Below are 21,673 nucleotides of genomic sequence, written 5' to 3'. Positions count from 1 at the left end.
CGGCTCGACGCCTCACGTTGTTCATCATGATTATAGCTGTGAATTGTTGAACTGCACCTGAACGGTTCACGTTTATGTGAGCTGGACTCTTTTACCGGTTCAGCGCTGATTTACACATAACTAGTTTTGATACATTTGTTCAGGTATATTTTCAGATAACTAGAATAAAATTAAATTACATGATTAAAATAATCACAATAAATAATAAAATACATAAATAAAAATCAATTTAATTTATTAAAAAAAAATCTGATTGAGCACCGATTAATTTTGATTTGTCAATCCTTAGGGCAAGCCTATGGCGGCCATTTTGAGGCGAGGTATGTTTTTCCGCCATTGTGTTTTATAGTGTGCTTGTATGCCAAAAATAAATTGCTTCGGCATGAGGACATAAGTGTATTGTGAATTTAATTCCTATTTTACAAGATGGACGAAGATTATATGGAAACACAGGAAACGGTTACGGCCGACCTAAATAACCGATCAGAAGTAGTTGACAATCTTGAAGCGGCGAAAGAAATCGCCGAAGTTCTAGGATACGAAGAGAGTTATGAAGAAGATGACGGCACAAATAGCTTCCGAGGCGGTCGAGGAAGAGGCAGTCAATTCAGGTATGCACCGAAAATATAATTTTACTGTAATATATAGCCTGAGCAATATGAAGAAAAAATGTATAGGCAAATTACGCGGCATTTTGTTCCCACGACCATGAAACTGTAATCACAGTAAAAATACAAGTTAAATTCATCTTATTTGACTTATTAGTCATTTAAACTATAACAGATTTATGTAATTATACGATTATTTTACCAAATTCTCGAATTACTTTTGTACAGAATTGCAAAAAGATTTTATCATGGCATTAGCATTACTAAGAAGATTATGTATTCAATTTCTTCCTATTTTGCATTCTACAGCTATAAATAACCTGTTAAAATTGTGTCCTTGAACACTAAACTATATTACATAAATATAAGCCAAAATCTAAAGCAAATTTATAACTAATGAATTATCTACTTGCAAAAGACATTAAACATCTAATTAGTACTAATGTTTTATTTATGATATAGATTTTTTGCATTGTACAAACATAAAGACAAGTTATTTAAAGTTAATGTTAAGTTTCTTTATTTGCAAAACAATACAAATTAGAATTTTGATAATGGTACTTGACTTGGTATATCAAACAGAATATACTTGTACCTGAACTATAAACTAGATTCTAGTTACTAAGAAATTATTACCATCTCAAAGTCCGGTAACACATCTGCGGTTACTCTGGTATTGCTGATGTCCATGGACGTAGTTGCACACCTTAGTGTTCCCGCTGTTGGTTTGCCACCTTCTGTTATGAAAAAAATTACATCAAACAATTCTAGGTCTTTTTCTGACCTTTAGACATAGGAATACCTTATAACCTAACATTTTTCATTTTAGTTGTATTAGAGAGCTTATTTGTGCATTAGTCAAAATATACTATAAATAATATTATAATGATGAAAAATTTGGTTGTCTGCACTGATAAGACTATGAAGCTATTGAACAGATATGTAAAATTCTTTAACTGTTACAAGCTACACTATCCTCGGGTGACATACACTATAGTACTAGATTTTTGTTTAATTCCGTGCAGATGAAGTCACTGGCAACTGCTGTACTAAACATTTTCTATGAACTAAATTAAAATGGATATAATAATTAATAGTTATTTCGTCTGCACTGGTAAGTTGTGACCAAGAATTACTTCCATACACCGTGAAGAACGGAAATAGGAGACCAAGTTGAGTCTCATTGGTCACTCACACTGGATTAACTGTATGAAGTAGATGTTTTTACTAAGTTCATACATTTTCATTAATCTGAGATATTTTCAAAGGCTTTGCGAAATTTCTATTTGTTATAATATATGTTTTATCAAGTATTATAATTAGAGATATATTCATGACTCTAACATTGTGAAGTCTTTTTTTTTGGTATGATTATTGTGACATTAAAGGCATTGGCAATATTTAGAATAATTCTCAGTTTACAATATGCCGGGCGGTTTGCGTGAAACTTCCTGCCTCGCACAGCAGCGTTGTGGAATGGTCTGTCCTCTACGGTATTTCCAAACCGCTACGACTTAGGGTCCTTCAAGAAGCGAGCTTATAAACACCTCGGTGATCCCACTGCTTGTTTGCCTCCTTCTGTTATAAAAAAAATGCCTAATATGTATACACTAGCTGTTGCCTGTGACATCATCTACACGGTGTTAGGAATGTGTATTTAGTAACCTATGTGTTCTTACAGACTATGTTCTACATCTATGCCAAATTTCAGCAAGATCCTTACAGCCTTTCTAGAGAAACCTTCAAACATACTTCCAAACATTTGCATTTATAATATTAGTAATATTTACAACGCTTAAGAAAGTTGAATACTATTTTCTAAAGTTTGGTATTTAATTGTACTGCTGTGAACAAATTTTACATGTTGTTCCTCAAGCCTCCTGAGGCGTAGACATAATGTTGTTTTTTTTTTGTTTTCTTTTTTTTTGGTGTCTTGCTTCTTGTTTTGTATCAATGTGGTATAACCTGTTATTGGATAACTTTACAGTTTTATTTTGTTGTGTGTATTTATTTTATATAGAAATATATTTGATTTTACTATTTCTATCAGTCGAGGTCGCGGTCGAGGGCCTCCGCCTGGATGGATGAATGGTCCCCCACCTCCGATGAGGTTCCGTGGTCGTGGTTTCGGACCAGGAGGACCACCGATGCGCAGCAGAGGCTTCTTTAGAGGTCGAGGTGGACCACGCTTTGGACCGAACAATGGTCCCGGCTTTGACGGTAACTGGGGTCCGATGGGACCACCGCCCGGTATGATGGGTGGTCCTCCTCCATATGGACCACCGCCTGGTATGATGCCGCCCGGTGGACCAATGGGACCACCGCCTAATATGATGGGGCAGCCGCCACCGTTTGCCGGACCACCGGGAATGCCACCGCCTAATATGGTGAGTCCTTCGTGTTTGCTACAACATAATAAAATAACCCACGCTTGTAACCTAGAGGGGTAGACAGAGGGGATGATCTCCACCTTTGTTTTTACAATACTGAAAAATTGTTTAACCTGTACTAGCTGTCGCCTACGACTACTTGCGCGCGGAATTAAAAAAAAAACAATAGACTATGTGTTCTTCCAGATTATGTTCTACATTTATGCCAAATTTCAGCAACATTCAGGCATTTTTTTAAACGTTAGCAATTTTGAGTAAATTTACTAATATTTCTTTAACCATTCCAAGTAAGCTCTAAGCTTGTGCTATATGGTTTACGATAATAGTCGAATGGCGGGATCCGAACCACCGACCTCGTAATCGGAAATTTGTACCCTTAACCATTAGGCTATTGGCGCTTCTAAATTATGCATCCAAAGTATTTATAAGCTAGTTTTATACAAATGTTTTGTCAGTGTAAACTCACAATAAACATGTAATAACTAAGATAACATGTTGTGTATGTCAGTAATATTCCTTGCGTTTAAAAAAAGAAGCCTTCAAAGGTTATCTGTAACTGGATGGTATTTATAAACGTGAAAAACAACATTATGCTTCGACAATAGCTCGTAAATACTTTAGTAATTGGAGGACCACAGGCCCGTGTGGTATTAACAATACTTAAATAGTAATCTATGTGTTCGTCCAAAATATGTTCTACATCTATGCTAAATGTCAGCAAGATCCATCCAGTTATTCTGGTGCAACCTTCAAACAAACATGGATGGATGTATGTCTCCAAATTGCATTTATAATATTTGTATTGACTTGACCTATAAATGTATGTTGTATTGTAGCCCGCTCCGGAGTTATGGGTGGAGACGAAGTCTGATGAAGGCAAGCTTTATTACTACCACTCGAGGACACGTGAGACGACATGGACGAGGCCCATGGAGGGACCGACTTGTAAAGTCATCACGCAAGCGGAGATGGAAGCCATGAGTACTGCAGGTAATGAGGAGATGTCTGTATGTGAGGAGAATTTTTCAATTATGAAATATTGTGCAATTTGGATTGGTGACCATTTGTGTTACATTACTATGTAGTAATCAAATCAGTAATCGCGAGATCGTCGGTAACTCAGGGGTTCAAGCACTTGACTTGCAATCTGAAGGTCCTGGGTTCGAATCCCGCCATGTACTAATATGTTTTTTGATTTCCGATTTACATATGTACATTTATCCGATATTACGGTGAAGGAAAACATCTTGATGCTGCACATAGAAGAAATTAAAAGATATGTGTGAAGTCAACCCGCACTTGGCCAGCGTGGTTGACTATGGCCTAGTCACCCTTGATTTAGGGTAGACTCCGAGCCCCTCGGTGGAGACGTATAGTGAGCTGATGATGAATCAAAGTAAAAGTTTAGGAGCATTTTTTTTCTCATAGATATTTTGAAATGATTCTGATTTCGTGGTACCCCCCGCCTTATACAGTGGAACCTGGATAATCAAGAGTCGTTGTCAGGTCTCAACAGATCACCTCAGTAAGCGAGAAACTTGTATTATAGGGAAGCCTGTATAAATGAGTAAAATAACAAAGTCGCTTGGACTCTAGGGTAACCCTTAACTTAATTACGTATATTACATCATTGGGGGTCTATGATGAAAGATGTCTTATATATTTTGTCTCTGTCTTCTCTCTTTTATTAAAGAGAAAGAAAGAGATAGTATTTTTGTGCTGGTATTAACTTGTTTTTTTCTATAGTGCCGCAGATGCCACCCGGTATGAATGGACCTCAGAGTATGATGAGTGGGCCCATGAGTGGTCCGATGGGTGGACCACCAATGGGAGGTCCAATGAGTATGATGAACGGCATGATGCTGCCACCAGGAGTCTCCGCGGGACCTGCCCAGGGCTCCGTTCCACCATTTATGACGCAACCACCTCCGTGGATAAAGGATGGTTAGTTTTTTTATATACAGCATTTTTTTGTATATTTTTTCTTATTTATTATTTATTTGTATTCAAATCAAATTAATGTTGTTGCTAGGTAACAACAAAGATAAACAGGACAATCAAAATCAGATGGATGATGATGAGTCACCTCCGGGTGATATGTCGCAGATGACACAAGCCAATGGTAAGTGTAGAGGTTTTTATTTCAAGCGGATTGTACGCTTGAGTGACTTTTTATAATAGTTTTATAAATTAACTAGATGTCGGCCGCGACTCCGTCCGCTCGGAATTAAAAAGACATAATTAGTAGCCTATGTCTTCTTCAAGACTATATTCTACATGTATGTCAAATTTCATCAAGATATGTTTAGCTGTTCTGAAAATAGCTCCATGTAAACATTCGTAAGTAATATTAGTAAGATGTCAAAGTTTAGATGGATGGATGTTTGTTAGAAGGTATCTCCTGAACAGCAGCATTGCTCTCTCTGAAATTTGACAAATTTAGAACATAGTCTGGAAGAACACATAGACTTAGTACTCAGTAAAGTATGACAGAGTTGCGGATGATGACTAGTATTTAATATAATTTTGTAATATACAGGTGGTGGGTACGGTGGACCATGGGGCAACTGGGGCTGGCCGCCGCCCGGCGCTGCCTCTGGTATCACATCAGCTGCTGTACCTGACAAAGGTAACTTACTTCCAACTCAATACACTTAGGGGATTGGGGTTAATAACATGGTGTTTTTTTTATTACTAATCAATATTTTACCTTCTTTTTACCCCTCAGGAGATATGTGGTGGGGTTTAGATTACCTCTCTTTCTACTAAGTATGTGCATTTTGTAGAACAAAGTAATATTGATTTTTCGGAATATTATTCATTTTCTTATTTTATTTATTTAATATGAGTAAAGATACAAAAGTTCTGACTGAAAGTGTTCAATTTGACACTATTTAGTTAAAAAAACAAAATTTATATTTAGATTTAAGTTTTTTTTTTGCTAGTTTTTATCTTTACATTTGTTTTTTTATCTAAACGTTAAACTGTTCCAGGAGCAGCAACACAGATGGCGCCTACAACGGTGACTGGTGCAGGCAGCAAGCAGGAACCCATCAATGTAGACGCCCTGCCCTCACCCAAGAGAGAGGAAATTGTTAGTAATATACTAGCTAACACCCGCAACTTCGTACGCACGGAATTAAAGAAAACTTAATAGTCTATGTGTTCTTCTAGACTATGTTCTACATCTATGCCAAATTTTAACGAAATCGGAGATACTTTCTAACAAAGATTCATCCAAACAATTGTACATATTAACATACTAGCGGTCGCCCGCGACTCTGTCCGTGCGGAATTAAAAAAATATTTTGTATTCAGTGTTCTTCCAGACTATGTTCTATATATATGCCAAATTTCAGCGAGAACTGTGTAATCGTTCTAGAGATATCTTCCAACAGACATCCATCCATTCAAATATTTATAACATTAGTAAAAAGGTAGATTATGGTGTATTGTTTTTATATTTATTACAGTTAAATTCGGTTATAACGATATAAAAGAAAACAGCAATTATTAGTAGTAAAAATCACATTTTTTTGTAAACCGAAACGAACCCTCCGTTCAGCTGTTCAGTTTAACAGTGGTAGAGCGAACTTTAACATGTTCGCATGAATTGTTCCGACTCGTCCGGTGATATACCATGAGCACACAGAAGACACGCCTCAAGTGGAAGCTATACCAACTACACGATGATGAGTGTGCGTCCCGGAGCCCTAATTTAGTCCTCTTTACCTTCCCATCCTTTTTCTTATAAGGAAAGGATGGGAAGTGGACTTTCCGGATGAGAGGATTCATGGAAATGTTTTCTTTCTGTGCGTCCACTGTTAAATAGATTAAATAACTTTGTTTGACTATTTGTTTGTTTATGTCATGTTATCCAGGTGATACCACCGGAGCTGGTGGCAGCGGCCGCGGAGTGGACAACACATCGCGCGCCGGATGGCAAACCTTATTATTACAATGATAGTAAGAAAGAATCAGTCTGGGAGAAACCTAAACCTATGAAGGAATTAGAAGGTAAGGGAATATTTAAAATATGTAACTCTTTTCGTTTGATAGTTTGTCTTTACTGGTTTTGGATCATAGCTGGTTATTTATATGTTAAGAGCGTCGGTGACTCAGGAGTCAAGCACTTGACTTGCAATCTGCAGGTCCTGGGTTTGAATCCTCTCATGTACCAATGTGTTTTTCCATTTCCGATTTACATATGTACATTTATCCGATGTTACGATGAAGGAAAACATCGTGATGCTGCACATATCTGAGAAGTAATTTAAATATATGTGTGAAGTCACTGCACTGCACTGATATACAATCAATCCTCGGGGGCTAGACAAAATGCATTCGCCCCGAAATGATTCAATAAAATTCAAAAATGTATAGAACTGACATTAACTTTGGATAAGTGACGTGATTGTTGCGACACAAATAACCCCGCTGGATAGGCGAAAAACTTTTGTTAGGGAGAACCAGTGTCCAGTGCCGACGGACAAGTTATCGTATCGTATACATAAAGCTAAATATTTTATAATAATATTAATGTTATATTACAGAGCTGCAAGCAAAGATAGCAAAGGAAAAAGGTTTATCTGACAAAAAGATTGACACACTCGGATTAGACGACAAGATTGAAGGTTAGTTGTACTCTTATATTTTATAGGTTCAACTGATCTTGATGAAATTAGGCAGAGATGTAGAAAATAATCTGAAAGAACAAATATACTCTAAGAATCGCGGGCGTCAGCTAGTGCTAAATATCATCCAGATCAATGCAAACGTTTTCGATATACATTCTAATAAACATCCATCCATTTATCCAATTTTTTACAAGTTAAATATAAAATTCTCGTGTCACAATTTTCGTTCACATACTCCTCCGAAACGGCTTGACCGATTCTCATGTAATTTTGTGAGCATATTGAGTAGCTCTGAGAATTGGCCAACATCTATTTTTAATCCCGCGCGTACGGAGTCGCGGGCGACAGCTAGTTGTAATATAAGTATTATGTAATATTCCAGTGATAGACGTGGAAGCGCACGCGGAGGCAGCAGCAGCAGCTGCGGCTGCTGAGGAGTCGCGGCGCATCGCTGAGCTGGAGCTGGAGAGGGAGAGAGAGCAGGCGGAGAGGGAACGAGTGGAGCGCGAGAGGGTGGAGAAGGAGCGCGCCGAGAGAGAGAAGGCGGACAAGGAGAAAGCGGAGAAGGAAAAGGCGAAGCAGGATAGAAGTAGACCGATATCTAGTACTCCGATATCTGGAACACCCTGGTTAGTATTGTTAGAAAGAAAATCCGACACTGTGCCGGTGTATCGCAACACTAGTGTGTACTAAAATGTCGACGTTTATTTCCCCTCACTAATCAATCTAACATTTGAGTTGGTTACGAAAGCGCCAAAGGATTCTAACTAAAAATGTCTAAAAGTATAGACTAACGACGTTTTTTTTTTAACACTACTTTTGTAGTGTGTGCCACTGCCGATGTATCAGCACAACACTAGACCTACTAAAATATCGATACGTCCCCTCACTACATTTAAATTGATTTTAGAAAGCGCACCATTCGCTTCATAATATTGTCTAAAAGTACTCAATTCGACACCTATACTAAATATTATGAAATGAAAATATATCATCTAAACAAGCTGTCGCCCGCGATTCCGTCCGCGTGGAATTAAAAAAAAACTTAATAAGTAGCCTATGTGTTCTTCCAGACTGTGTTCTATATGTATGACAAATTTCATCAAGATCCGTTTAACCGTTCTGGAGATACAATCAAACAAACATCCATCTAAACATTCGCATTTATAATATTAGTAAGATTAATCTAAAATGTATATAACGATAGAACATTGCCCCTCCTATTAAAGTTACTTCTGATATTTCCAGGTGCGTGGTATGGACTGGAGATGGGCGCGTGTTCTTCTACAATCCAACGGCAAACTCTTCAGTATGGGAGCGACCGCCGCAGCTGGTCGGCCGAGCAGACGTTGATAAAGCTGTCAGCCAACCACCGGTAGACCTTCAGGTAGACTTAGATCCTGTAAGGGAACAGACCGTGTTCTATACGTATGCCAAATTTCATCGAGATCCATTCAGCTGTGCTGGTGATACCTTCAAACAAACATTTAGAGATCTTCAGTGGCTCAGGGGTTAAAGCACTTGACTTGTAATCTGCAAATCCTGGATTCGAATCCGGACATGTACCAATGTATTCTTCCATTTATATATGTACATTAATCAGATTTTACGGTGAAGGAAAACATCGTGATGCTGCACATATCTGAGAAGTTCAAAGATATGTATGAAGTCACGCACTGGATCAGCATTCACTATAACCTAGTCCCTTAGGGTAGACTCTGAGTCTCTCAGTAAGGACGTATAGTAAGCTTATGATGTTTCAACAGCGGAAAGCAGCTGGGGCTACTGCAGCTGGAGCTGGTGCTGCTGCAGCTGGTAATGGGGAGCTGAAGCGTGCAGCATCCGACAGCGAAGACTCGGATCATGAACCTGCTAAGAAAACTAAGACGGATACAGGTAATTACATTGGCATAAGTAATTTTAATTTTTTCTTGTCACCTGTAATCGCTGAAATGGCGAAGTGACCGTTGCCCATAGACATACGCAATTGTAGATGTGTTGCCTAACTTTAATCTACGGAGGAAAGGATGCACAGAAAGAAAATATTTTCCCTTTCCATGCGACCTCTCATCCGGAAAGTCCAGTTCCACTTCCCATCCTTTCCTTATAAGAAAAAAGGTGGGAAGGGAAAGAAGACTAAATTAGTCCTCCGGGACGCACACTCATCAGCGTGTAGTTGGTATAGCTTCCACTTGAGGCGTGTCTTCTGTGTGCTCGTGGTATATCACCGGACGAGTCGACACAATTCGTACCTCAGTTAGATAGAGATAGACAAATGAATATAAACATTTCAGGCAAGAAGTGTGCGGGTGTGATAGACGCGGGCAAGCAGGCGGCGGTGGAGGCGGAGATCCGCGCGGCTCGCGAGCGCGCCGTGGTGCCCTTCGAGCAGCGCGTCTGCCGCTTCCTGCAGATGCTGCACGAGAGCGAGGTCTCCGCGTTCAGCCCCTGGGAGAAGGAGCTGCACAAGATCGTCTTTGATAGCAGATATCTCCTACTCACTTCTAAGGAGAGGAAGCAGGTTAATATATACATATATTAATACTAGCTGTCGCCCGTGACTCTGGCCGCGCTACTTAATGTGCGGATGAAAATTCATAAAAATTGTGATATGAAAATTTTATATATCTTACTAATATTATAAATGCGAAAGTTTAGATGGATGTTTGTTTGAAGATATCTCCATAACGGCTACATGGATCTTGATGAAATTAGGCATAGATGTAGAACATAATCTGGGAGAAGACATAGACTATTTAGTTTTATGATTCCGTGCGGACAAAGTTGCAGGCGACAGCTAGTGTTTGCAATTTCAAAAATAATAATATTTGTAATGAGTAAAAATATTAAAAAGTGGAAGATAATATATTTTGTTGTAGGTGTTTGACAAATACGTTCGCGAGCGCGCGGAGGAGGAGCGCAAGGAGAAGAAGAACCGGCTTCAAGCAAAGAAGACAGCCTTCAGAGAACTCATGGATGAAGCCAAGCTGCATTCCAAGTTTGTACCAAACCATCTTCTATCTATGAGAACAAAAATAAACTTTAAAAACTGATTTATATACATAACTAGCCGTTTCCCCGTGAATTTTGTCCTTTTTCAAGATCTAGACTGTGTGCGTATCAAATTTAAAGCGGGTCAGACAGTTATTTTCGCATTTATATAACTAGTTGTAATCCGCGAATCCGTCTGCGTGGAATTAAAAATGAATGTTTGAAGGTATCTCCGGAACGACTCAACGGATCTCGCTGAAATGTGACATAGATGTAGAACATAGTCCGGAAGAACACAAAAGCTACTCTATAACTCCACGTGGAGTCGCGCGCGCTAGCTAGTATAATTATAAATGTATTTGTCTGTTTCTAGATCATCATTCACGGAGTTCTCCTCGAAGCACGGACGTGACGACCGCTTCAAGGGCATAGAGAAAGCTCGCGACAGAGAGAAGTTCTTCAACGAGTACATTCTAGAAGTACGCAAGAAGGAGAAAGAGGATAAGGAGAAGAAGAAGGAACAGGTGAGTTTAGAAGCTTGCGGATTACTGCTATAGCGAATATATTTATATTTACTATGTCATACAGTCGAGGCATTTAATTTCATACCCACACATTGTGAATGTATAGATTTAGTGGGAAACCGGTTATAACGATATTATAGAGACTGGAAGCATTTAGTTGTTATAACCGATGTTGTCTCTGGAATCTTCTTTTTTTTTAGTTGTTATTGTCGTAGTAAACGGTTTCTTGTATTTAAAGAACATATGGAAATTGTAATATATAGAAGATATAAAAATTTATTTCTAAAGTTTCATCAAAATCTAGTCTAGTGGTGTTAAAAAGCATAAGGGACGACAAATACTTTGTTTTTATTTATATAAATTTATTTCTATAAATTTATTTCTATAAGATTTACTATACTTACGATATTAAATAATTTTAAACTATTTAAATCTCAAATAATAAGTTACTAAATTAAAAAACGATTCAATTCTCATGACACCTCACGCATTCGCTAGTGTAAGCTACAGGAGGTTACATAATTATCATACATACAAACTCATACACACAAAGTTTTCTGCATATTGAGAAATTACAAAATAAAACGTAAAATTATAATTAAAATATTGCCTTTAATATGCTGTGCTATATAACATATAATAGACTAACTTTTGTACACGGGAAATTTAAAAAAACTTGGTAGGTTATTTTTTTTTATACCATAAGGTGGCAAACGAGCGAGCGGCCACCTGAAATCGATGATATAGCGAAGTGACCGTTGCCCACGATTCCACGTTCACGTCTTCCAGATGTTCTACATCTATGTCAAATTTTAAAGATCCATGTCGTTCTGGAGATATATTCTAACATACATCTAAACATTATCGTAATTTTTAATAGTACTCAATCATACATTTTTCTTAAGAAGAGTTGGTGTAGTGAATGATAAAATATAAACACCCTTTATGTATACAGATTTAAAAAATACAGACAATATTGCTTATATTTTAAAAACTAATTGCTGTGCTTATATCATTATTTAAATTAAAAAAAAAATCTTATTTCTATTCAATGCTTCTATACGATATAGACTTACGTCTATAGCCTGACCGGAAATATAGAAAACCTATATTACGAATATATATACAACTAATTTCTTTACTGTTAAAAAATTATAAAGGTATGTTAGGTTTTCTATTTTCTTGGTCAAGTTATATGTGTTTTTAGCAAATTTAATAAAGTCTATGTCAAAGATTTTATACGTTATTTGGCAAAAATCAACTTTTTTATACATTTTTGATAAGTAATTATTGGTTTAGTAACATTTTTTTGCCAGATTTCAAATTAATATATAAAAAAAAATTAAAGAAAAGAAAAACTGATATTAATTTTCAGGCGATTGAGTTTTATGATCGTGTAATAGGTTAAATATTATATACATATTATGTACTTATGTAGGGAATGTTTATATACATGTTTGTCGATGTGAACACGATCATGAGAACTGTCTCGCCACAAGCTGTGACGAGTGTCCCAATTTAGAGGCGGTAACGCTCCGAGTGGGAGCTTATTTGTGCTCCTGATGGCGGAGGAGGGCGCCGGGAGCACGCCACCGGACCTACGGGACGGGGTGGACACGATAGGTACACACACACGCACGCACACACACACACACACAATGCATACATACATACATAACAAAAATTAGACTAAAAAACTCCCAATTTGAAAGTAGTTTAAACATTTTTCAATTTTTTATTTTTGCATTAATTTTAAATTATACACTATTCAGTATTGTTTAGGACTATCTTTAACTAATTTTTCATTTTAGTTAGATTTTGTACGGATAAAAAAAAACTGGTTAAAAATGTAAACTCACCCGGAGATAGCTTTAGTGAAAGTAATTTTCAAATAGCCTATTTATTGCAAGCTAGCTGTAGCCCATGACTCCGCGTGTAATGAAAAAAGAAATTAGTTCCAGGCAATTATTCTAATTTTTCTCGCTATAAAAACCATGTTTGAACTTCAACGAACATTTGGAAAAAAAGGAATTGACCAAATTGGTACAGGCGTTGTTGAGTTATACGCTTACCGACATGGTTTAGGATTCATTTTTAATGTTATAGATCCTTTGCCTTTATAATATAAGACATTATTTTATGTTTCTGCACAATATTAAAATATGAATTTATTAACAATTCGACACATTACAAGAACATCATTCAGTTTTATATACTTAAATTTTCTAATGAAGTTTTTGTTATATTGAAATAACTATTTTTTTAATTTTTTTAATAATATATATAGTCTATGTCACTCACAGATAATGTAGTGTTTAAATAGTCAAAGAGTTTTTTAAATCGATTCAGTAGTTTTTGAGTTTATTCGTTACATACAAAAATTTTTTGTAGTTAGTTTGAGAGTAGACTTATAACTCATTTTGTAAATTTAATTCGTAGGGTCTAATCTTACCTGCGACTCACCCCGTCCCGCCAGAAATAAAATTAAGGTTAGATTTAGTTTTTAAGCCGATTTAAGTAAAAAAAAAAATCGTAAAAAATGTATGTTAATTACTACATACTTTTGGTATTATATAAATTTTAACCTCCTTGAAATAATATGCATGCCATCGTTTATATTAAAGATGGTAGAATCGAAAGGTGGTGGGAAAATAGCATTTGGCTCGAAGAAAAAAACTAATCATTTTTTTTTCAGGTTTTTTTTGTTTTGAAAATTTTTTTTTAAAGAGATTTTTTTCAAAATAAAAGTATAATTGTATGTAAGTAATGAAATCTTTGAAATGCAATGTTTGTAAAATTGTAAAAAAATCTCTTTGGAAATATTATGTACAAAATATAAAATCGATCGATTAATTTTTGATTGTCAGATTGATTACGTTTTTTTCTTAGATTTTTGAAAAAAATTTAATTGTAACTTTTGCAAGGCATTATTTTTTGTAATTCGTCCTTCTGACATGAATGTGACAGTTTTTCTGTCAAATCTTGTTAATATTTTTTTTTTGCAAAAAAAAAACGGCGAATGCTAAAGTAAATATATTTACGGGTAACACAGACTTAAAGTATTCATGTATTTTGACCCAAATGGAAAAGATAAAAATTAAAAAAAAACCTTTTTTTAAGCCTATTTCATAAATAGACAATTGGCTAGACATTATGTAATATAAGTTTGAATTCGAACCCAGAAAAAAAACGAGTAAAAAATTTATAAGGGTGACTATACATGAAGGCTATTTAATTTAAAAAAAATATTTAAGAGTTAATTTTTTTTTTTTTTTAAGTTTAAGGAGACTGTTCACCTGATGTTTTGTTGATATCGATATGATACAAGTTTTTTTTTAAAGTACATTTTTCGATATTTAATAAAAGTGAAAAATAAGTAAAAAAAAATTTACTTTTTGATATATTGATTTAAATGTTTGTTTTACCTGTAAATAAGTGGAATCGCCGATTAGAGTCGTAGTTCATAAGATGAAGTGAAAGTAAAGGTAGATAAAGAAATTAATTATGTTTAAACTTCGCTTTAGAGAATGCATTCTCTAGTAAATGTTTGAAAATCGTCTCATTGTTTTTGTCAAGAATACAGTTTTCGGTACTTTGATTTTTCACTGATTGACTGAATACATACATGTTTAAATTATTTTATTAACAAGAAAAACGTGAAAAATTTTCAGCCATTTTAAATATTTCGTTATTTATTCTCAGAATTATATTAATTATATTTTCTTCCTGTATTTAAATTATTAAATTACAAAGGGACACAATTATTTAACGGTAGATAGTGACCGCGACTCCGTTCGCGTGAACTTAAAAAAAACTTAAGAAGCAGTCTATGTGTTCTTCTAGACTATCTTCTACATCTATGTCAAATTTCAGCGAGATTCATACAGCAGTTTTGGAGATACCTTCTAACAAACATCCATCCATTCATATTAGTAGGATTTTTTACTTTTTTTTTCTTAATTGTACTTGAACAAAAATTCAGACATATCCACTAGTGTGGCATCACCTTTACTTTCGCTGAAACTAATCGATATTTCTTTCAGGGACTAATGCTAATTTTTGATTTCCACAGCTTTAATGACTTTTTTTAATGTTTTCAGCTAATAAATATATATAATTTTTTAATGCCACAGCGTATTTTATAGAGAACACTATTGGGTTAGATTGTGATTTTGGAAATAAAGAGCTCTGCGAATTACGATAAAAAAAAAACTTAAAAATAAATTGATTTACGCATAATTGTAGCATCGACTAGATTCAGGCTTCGAGGGTCTTTATAAATGGGACCCGAATTAGTAAGCAATCGCCAACTCTAAGGGCCCTCGAAGGACTCTAAACTAGTCGAAATTAATACCAGAATATGTGAATAAAGCCTTATAAAAGAAAGTTTGATATGTTCCAAACACAATCTATCCCTATAGATTACAAAATTCCGCGCCAATCACGATCTCCCACTGACTCTTGTTTCTCCTTCTAGGTGAAAAATGACTTCTTAGCTCTGCTGAAAGAGAAGAATGTAGGCAGACACACGCGCTGGGCGGAGATAAAGAAGAAGATTGACAGCGACCCAAGGTACAAGGCGGTGGAGAGCAGCACGATAAGAGAAGACTACTTCAGAGAGTACTGCAAGCTGGCGAAGGATGACAGGAAGAAGGATAAAGATGGAAAGGAGAAAGGTAAGTCGAATGTAGAATTTAGTTTCTTTTTTTTTAGGTCTTTTTTCAAACTAAAGGAAGCATTTTGTCACGATTAAAATATCAGTTAAAATACATATTTTAAAGTAAAATAATTTTTTAGGAAAATGTCTTATTTTGTCTAATTATTGTAAAAAAAAACTAGTAATTAATTAAATTAGCCTGTAATTTTTTTGTTATTTAAAAGGAGTGTGTTTTTTTATTTACAATAGGTTTCTGACAGCAAAATCTCCGTTTAAAATATGTTATATCTATTTTGTCAAAGATGATAGGGTGATGATTTATACAGAGATTTTGGTTTCGGAAACCCACGGTAACTGATGTTCAATCTTTAGAGCGTGACCGGTCAGCGAGCAAGAAGGAGAAGAAGGACAAGGATAGAGATAAGGAGAAAGACAAGGATAAGGATAAGGACAGTAAAAAAGATAAGAAGAAAGAAAAAGGAGAGGTAAGTCTTAATATGATGTGTTAATAGGGCACTTTATATACTTGTGATATAAGTACAGGAAATTAATTGGAAAATATATTGTCTGATACTAAATTTTGTTTGAAAAATGCTGGGGGGTGCAAAAAATATAAAAAAAAAAAATTTTACATGTATTTTGTCAAAATTTAATTTAATAATTATATTAAGGAGTTATTTCGTCAGTTATGGGTACGATTTTTTTTTTAAAATAAAGAGTATGTTTTTCCAAAATTAAAAACTGCAGACAAAATTTGTTTAAGGTTTATTCACGATCACAGTATATGAAAGGCCCAGCGAAATATGCATTTTTCTTCTGCTAACCAGCTGTTTCATTTTGGCATAAAAAAAACTTAAACTTTAGTTTATAAGTATGTTTTTCAGGATTTAATTTTTTCTTTTTTTTATATTTCGTCATAATCGATGTTGACTGTCATATTCTGCGGGGGTCGTTGCTGCCCCACGCGTTTTTTTACTTGCAACAAAAAAAAATCGAAAAAAAAAAAACATTTTTTGCAAAAAAAAAATCACACGTTATATAACATCGTTTGGAAATTGAAAAAAAAACAACCATATAGTGTGTGTTACAGTGATTTTGTATGTGGCAACGGACGGACGGAGTTACACGGTGAGGATATTATACGAGATATAATGAGATTATAGAGCGAACCTACATCGGACCCGCAGACTATGACAGGCCTTAGGGCGCTTGCAAACGGGTGGCTTACAAAGTCGCGTTTACAACATTGTTACTATTGTATAAAATTTAAAAATGGAACGAAAAAATAACGGTTGCGTTTTTTAATAGCCCAGTGTGCATGCCCCCTAATGGCTTAAATCTATTACGTTGTATAATTTGACCTCTTATTTTATTTAAATTATGTTTTTATAAAGCTGGCGTTCTTTTTTTTTTAAGATTTAATTTGAAAACGAAAAACTTTAGTTATTTACCACGATATTGTCCGATGCAGGTTCGCTTAATAAACTCAATATATAAATATATCTGAACTCCGTTTGTCCGTTCACAGAAACAATCGGATCAGTCAACGGAGGAGGAGAAAAAACAACCGACTCCACCTCCAGATCAGTGGGCTGAGATCCTCGGGATACCAGGAGAGGATGGCTCCAAAGATCCCAAAGCGAAAAAGGATAAAAGCGATGAATCATCTGAAAAATCCAGCGAATCCACGACACCGGAAAAGGAACAAATCCTATCACCAAAACAGCTCAGATCATCAAAAAAGGAGGTGCAAGAAAAGAAATCGCCCATAAAATCACCACCTAAAAAGAGAAAAGAGTTCATATCTCCCGAACCCGAGGAGACTGTGAAGAAGACGAAGAAGGCGGAGAAGACTACGAAAACGGAGAAGAAGAAACGGAAGAAGACGGAAAAGGATTAGTGTTTGCTTTACGTGTTTTTCAAACACTGATCTGTGAGGGGGCGCGCGCGCGCTCTGGACAATTAGGGAACACGATGTTACGTTAATTTTATAGAAATGCGGGTAGATCGATATTTGCAGCAAAATAGACATACGTTAAAGTTTTCGTCTTAAAAGAAATCCCATAATGTAACTTTCGACGTTCCGATTGTGATTTCATTATACATGGTGTTCCAAAAAATGTTTTTTGTACATAAGTGTTATAAAATAGTTATAAAAGAAAAGTTTAAACTACCCGCATAATCAAGTCAATATGAGACAGTTTTTTTGTATGATTTGTGACTTTTTTTTTATTAAATTTTGCTGATCGAGTGATAAATTTTGACTAATAAAATATTTATCAGATTATTTGTATGTAAATAAATTTTAAATATGGAGCACTGATCGCTAACCTTCGCTAGTCGGAGAGGCACCTCAAGAAGAAGAAGGAGAAGAAATTTTAAAAATCTTTTATTTCTGACCCATCTATTTTTATGATTTAAAAACTACACTAATCATGTATACATTATTGTAGAAAAACCAAATGTATTTTACGCAATACTAAAATGTAACACAATAAAATAATATTTGTATAGATAAATCTTTATCCATAATAAGCTATCCCTTCCCTATCCCCCCTTTACTAGGCGAAGTCCTAGATATACGCAAAAGTTACTCAAATAAAAAAAATAGAAATTGGCTTATACAAGGTGTTCCAAATTTTAATGTTTATATAATTTTCGGACATCCTGTATCTTGTCAAATTTTATCACTCGTCTGACCAAAATTGACTCACCGTGGGCTTTCACTGACTGCATAAAAACATTGTTCAGTGAAAACGCACGTTTATAATGATTGTAAATATATGAAAGAAATTGTAACATAATCTTAAGAGTTTATTAATATGAAAAAAAGAATGTATTGTTTTTTTTTAATGGATTGTTGAAATTGGATACTGGGTTGGATTGGATTACCGTTTGGATTGAAAGGATACATATATTTTTTTCTATTTGTAAATAGACGGCATTTGGGTTACTAGAATTTGACAACAGTGACACTCATTGCATATAGACCAACATTTTCTGACCCGGTGATGACAGGTTTTAACTTTGTGTCAAATTACTGTAGCACAAACGCATAAGTGACTGTCATAAAAATTGTCACAAGATTCTTGTAGAGCGTTTTATATGTCGACAAGTTTTATATATATGTGATTAACAGCGCCTCTCTTTTTTTATAGTATGAGGTGTAAATTCGCCAAAATGGCGAAGTGGCTACCCATATACAGCCGCATTTACAGATGTGTTACCTACCTTTGATCAATAGAAAAGGGGACGCACTGAAAGAGGATATTTCCTCTACCTATGCGTCCCCTCCCCCGTCAAATCCAGTTCCCCTTTCCTCTTATCACCTAAGATAAGGAAAGGGATGTTAATATATGATACAAGTGTCTGCGCAGTGGAATCCTACTGTTATAAGCTACTTGAAGTCATGGGTGCTTTTTAGTTCTAGCATAATTAAAATAACGTAAGATATTAAGGAAAATATTTAAGAATAATAGAACATCCTGTATCAATGTTTGCCCTTGTAAATACTTCGCTCAAATTTCATCAAAACCGTGAGTTTACTCTGCCGGAATATTACTAAAGTTAAGGATTCTATGACCTTAATAAAATACCCGAATTTTTATCAAAGTCGGGCTTTTTTATGTAAATACTAGCTGTCGCCCGCGACTACGTTCGCGCGGCATTAAAAATATATGTTGGCAGATTCTCAGAGCAACTCAATATGCTCACAAAATTACATGAGAATCGGTCAAACCGTTTCGGAGGAGTATGGGAACGAAAATTGTGACACGAGAATTTTATATATAAGAAGACGATTATTTTTGTGGAAATACAGCGTGCTCTCGCATGCCCCACAATAAAGTCTTACTTATACCTATTTTCTCGAGAATAAAGTGTTTTTATACATGTTTCCTGCAGTGTAAATTCATATGCAATCATTTTGACTCTCAATTCCATAGACAACAATATCTTATATTGAAATAGTAATTATATTGTAATATTAAGTTGCAAGTTATGTTTTATAGTCGATGATATACAGGGTGTTAAGATTTTATTTTTTTAATAATTCGACTAATGAATCTCCTTTATAAAGGTTGTTCAAAAAAATCCTCTTTTGAAAATAACATAAGCACATATCTTAGACAGTTTATAAACTGTCTGGACACGAATTCATCGCTATTTTGATAACACTATCCCAATGATACTTAGGGACAGCACTAGTCAGTCGTCACAAAGAAATTTACTTATATACCTACCCTAATTAGAGGAAAAAATTGCCCTTCTATAAGTCGGGCAATAATAATTTTAATTATATAATATAAAAACATTTTAACCCTTAATTCGACGAAATTTTTTGTAGCAAAAAGTTTTTATTTAGTAGTCATACTTGCGTAATTTTCCCTAAACTAGTTCAGTAGATTTTTTTTAATTAGTTGTTCGTCACACTGGACACTGTCGAATTAAGGGTTAATCTTGTTACCTCTATCTATCCGCCTATTTTTTTTTTATATCAAAAGGTGGCAAACGAGCGAGCGGTCATCTGAAATCGTTGAAATAGCGAAGTGACCGATGCCCATAGACATACGCAATTGCATATGCGATGCCTACCTTTAATCAACGGAGGGGAGGATGCATAGAAAGAAAATATCTTCCCTTTCCATGCATCCTCTCATCCGGAAAGTTCACTTCTACTTCCCATGCTTTCCTTATAAAGAAAAGGATGGGAAGGGAAAGAGGACTAAATTAGGCCTCCGGGACGCACACTCATCAGACTGTAGTTGGAATAGCTTCCACTTGAGGCATGTCTTCTGTGTGCTCCTGGTATATCACCGGACGAGCCGGAACGATCCGTGCGAACATGTTAAAGCTCGCTCTACCACTGTTAAATTCGTAGTAAATTTTTCGTTTTAAAATAAATCTTAACATCCTGTATCATTAGGTATAAGTTATTTAGCTTATTGACTTGAGTACATTGTATTGTGTATTTCATTTTTTTATATATATTTAAATGTAAATAAAAATGTATGTACTAGCCCTATATAGGGATACTTGTGAATAAATGTTCCTTTGAAATGTTCGTTTTATTTTGTTTATTTTATTTCCTTTTGGAATCTGATTCGTAATTTCTATGATTATAAGATTTTATACAAGATTTTCCGAGTTGTTTTAGCTTTGTTATAATTTTTTTTAATACAAATTCAAGCCCATCTATCCAATTAGTTACATGATAGAATTAACAAACACAATGTTTTTTTCACATTACTCCAGTACAGCGATTCAATCCAGCGCTGGATTGCACCTGTGAATATTTACCTTCCTCTATAAAGGAATAGAATAGCAAAAATAACCAAAGCAATAATCTGAGGGCTTTGAAAGTAAAATTGCATTTTCCAAGACAATTTCGCCATTTGACATCGTTTGACAATGCTCTACTGTGCAGGCTAGGGCGTGATGGAACAGCCCAGGGCGATGTATGGGCGTCAAAAATCTGTACGTTTACGTAAGGCTTGATTTATTATATATCAAAGTCAAAGTGCATCAAAGCTTCAATCCAAAATATAAGTTCAAGAGTCAACAACGTAACGCGCACAGAATACCAACGAACCAATTATCGTTCGTGTCATTTTATCATTGAAGCGTCGGTGGCTCAGGAGTCAAGCACTTGACTTGCAATCTGCAGGTCCTGGGTCCGAATCCCGCCATGTGCCAATGTGTTTTTCCATTTCCGATTTACATATGTACATTTATCCGACGTTATGATGAAGGAAAACATCGTGATGCTGCACATATCTGAGAAGAAATTCAAAGATATGTGTGAAGTCACTGCACTTGGCCAGCGTGGTTGACTATGGCCTAATCAGCCCTAACTTAGGGGTTAACT

General features: G+C 35.4%; 1 protein-coding gene across 3 annotated transcripts in view; it reads left to right on the top strand.

Moving 5' to 3' along the window:
• The first annotated feature begins 288 nt into the window (after window positions 1–288).
• Window positions 289–21,673, top strand: part of LOC106122815 (transcription elongation regulator 1) — a 25,365-nt gene continuing 3,980 nt past the window's right edge. The window contains exons 1-18 of one of the 3 annotated variants that reach the window (XM_013318915.1): window positions 289–611; window positions 2,659–2,995; window positions 3,835–3,988; window positions 4,745–4,942; window positions 5,031–5,120; window positions 5,538–5,627; window positions 5,992–6,092; window positions 6,880–7,015; window positions 7,552–7,632; window positions 8,018–8,264; window positions 8,884–9,022; window positions 9,402–9,531; window positions 9,930–10,156; window positions 10,515–10,633; window positions 11,000–11,150; window positions 15,628–15,826; window positions 16,180–16,292; window positions 17,336–18,113. In XM_013318915.1, the coding sequence (XP_013174369.1) occupies window positions 427–611; window positions 2,659–2,995; window positions 3,835–3,988; window positions 4,745–4,942; window positions 5,031–5,120; window positions 5,538–5,627; window positions 5,992–6,092; window positions 6,880–7,015; window positions 7,552–7,632; window positions 8,018–8,264; window positions 8,884–9,022; window positions 9,402–9,531; window positions 9,930–10,156; window positions 10,515–10,633; window positions 11,000–11,150; window positions 15,628–15,826; window positions 16,180–16,292; window positions 17,336–17,707 (3,069 nt within the window). In that variant the 5' untranslated portion in view covers window positions 289–426 and the 3' untranslated portion in view covers window positions 17,708–18,113. Of the gene's footprint in view, window positions 612–2,658; window positions 2,996–3,834; window positions 3,989–4,744; window positions 4,943–5,030; window positions 5,121–5,537; window positions 5,628–5,991; window positions 6,093–6,879; window positions 7,016–7,551; window positions 7,633–8,017; window positions 8,265–8,883; window positions 9,023–9,401; window positions 9,532–9,929; window positions 10,157–10,514; window positions 10,634–10,999; window positions 11,151–15,627; window positions 15,827–16,179; window positions 16,293–17,335; window positions 18,114–21,673 lie in introns of those variants that run through there. The other 2 variants (XM_013318914.1, XM_013318913.1) reach the window with 2 other exon arrangements.

This window comes from Papilio xuthus, unplaced genomic scaffold (genome assembly GCF_000836235.2).
Source record: "Papilio xuthus unplaced genomic scaffold, Pxut_1.1 DF826776.1, whole genome shotgun sequence".
Classification (NCBI taxonomy): domain Eukaryota; kingdom Metazoa; phylum Arthropoda; class Insecta; order Lepidoptera; family Papilionidae; genus Papilio; species Papilio xuthus.
The sequence above is the reverse complement of the archived record's forward strand: the minus strand, read 5'-3'. Positions and strand labels throughout refer to the sequence as shown.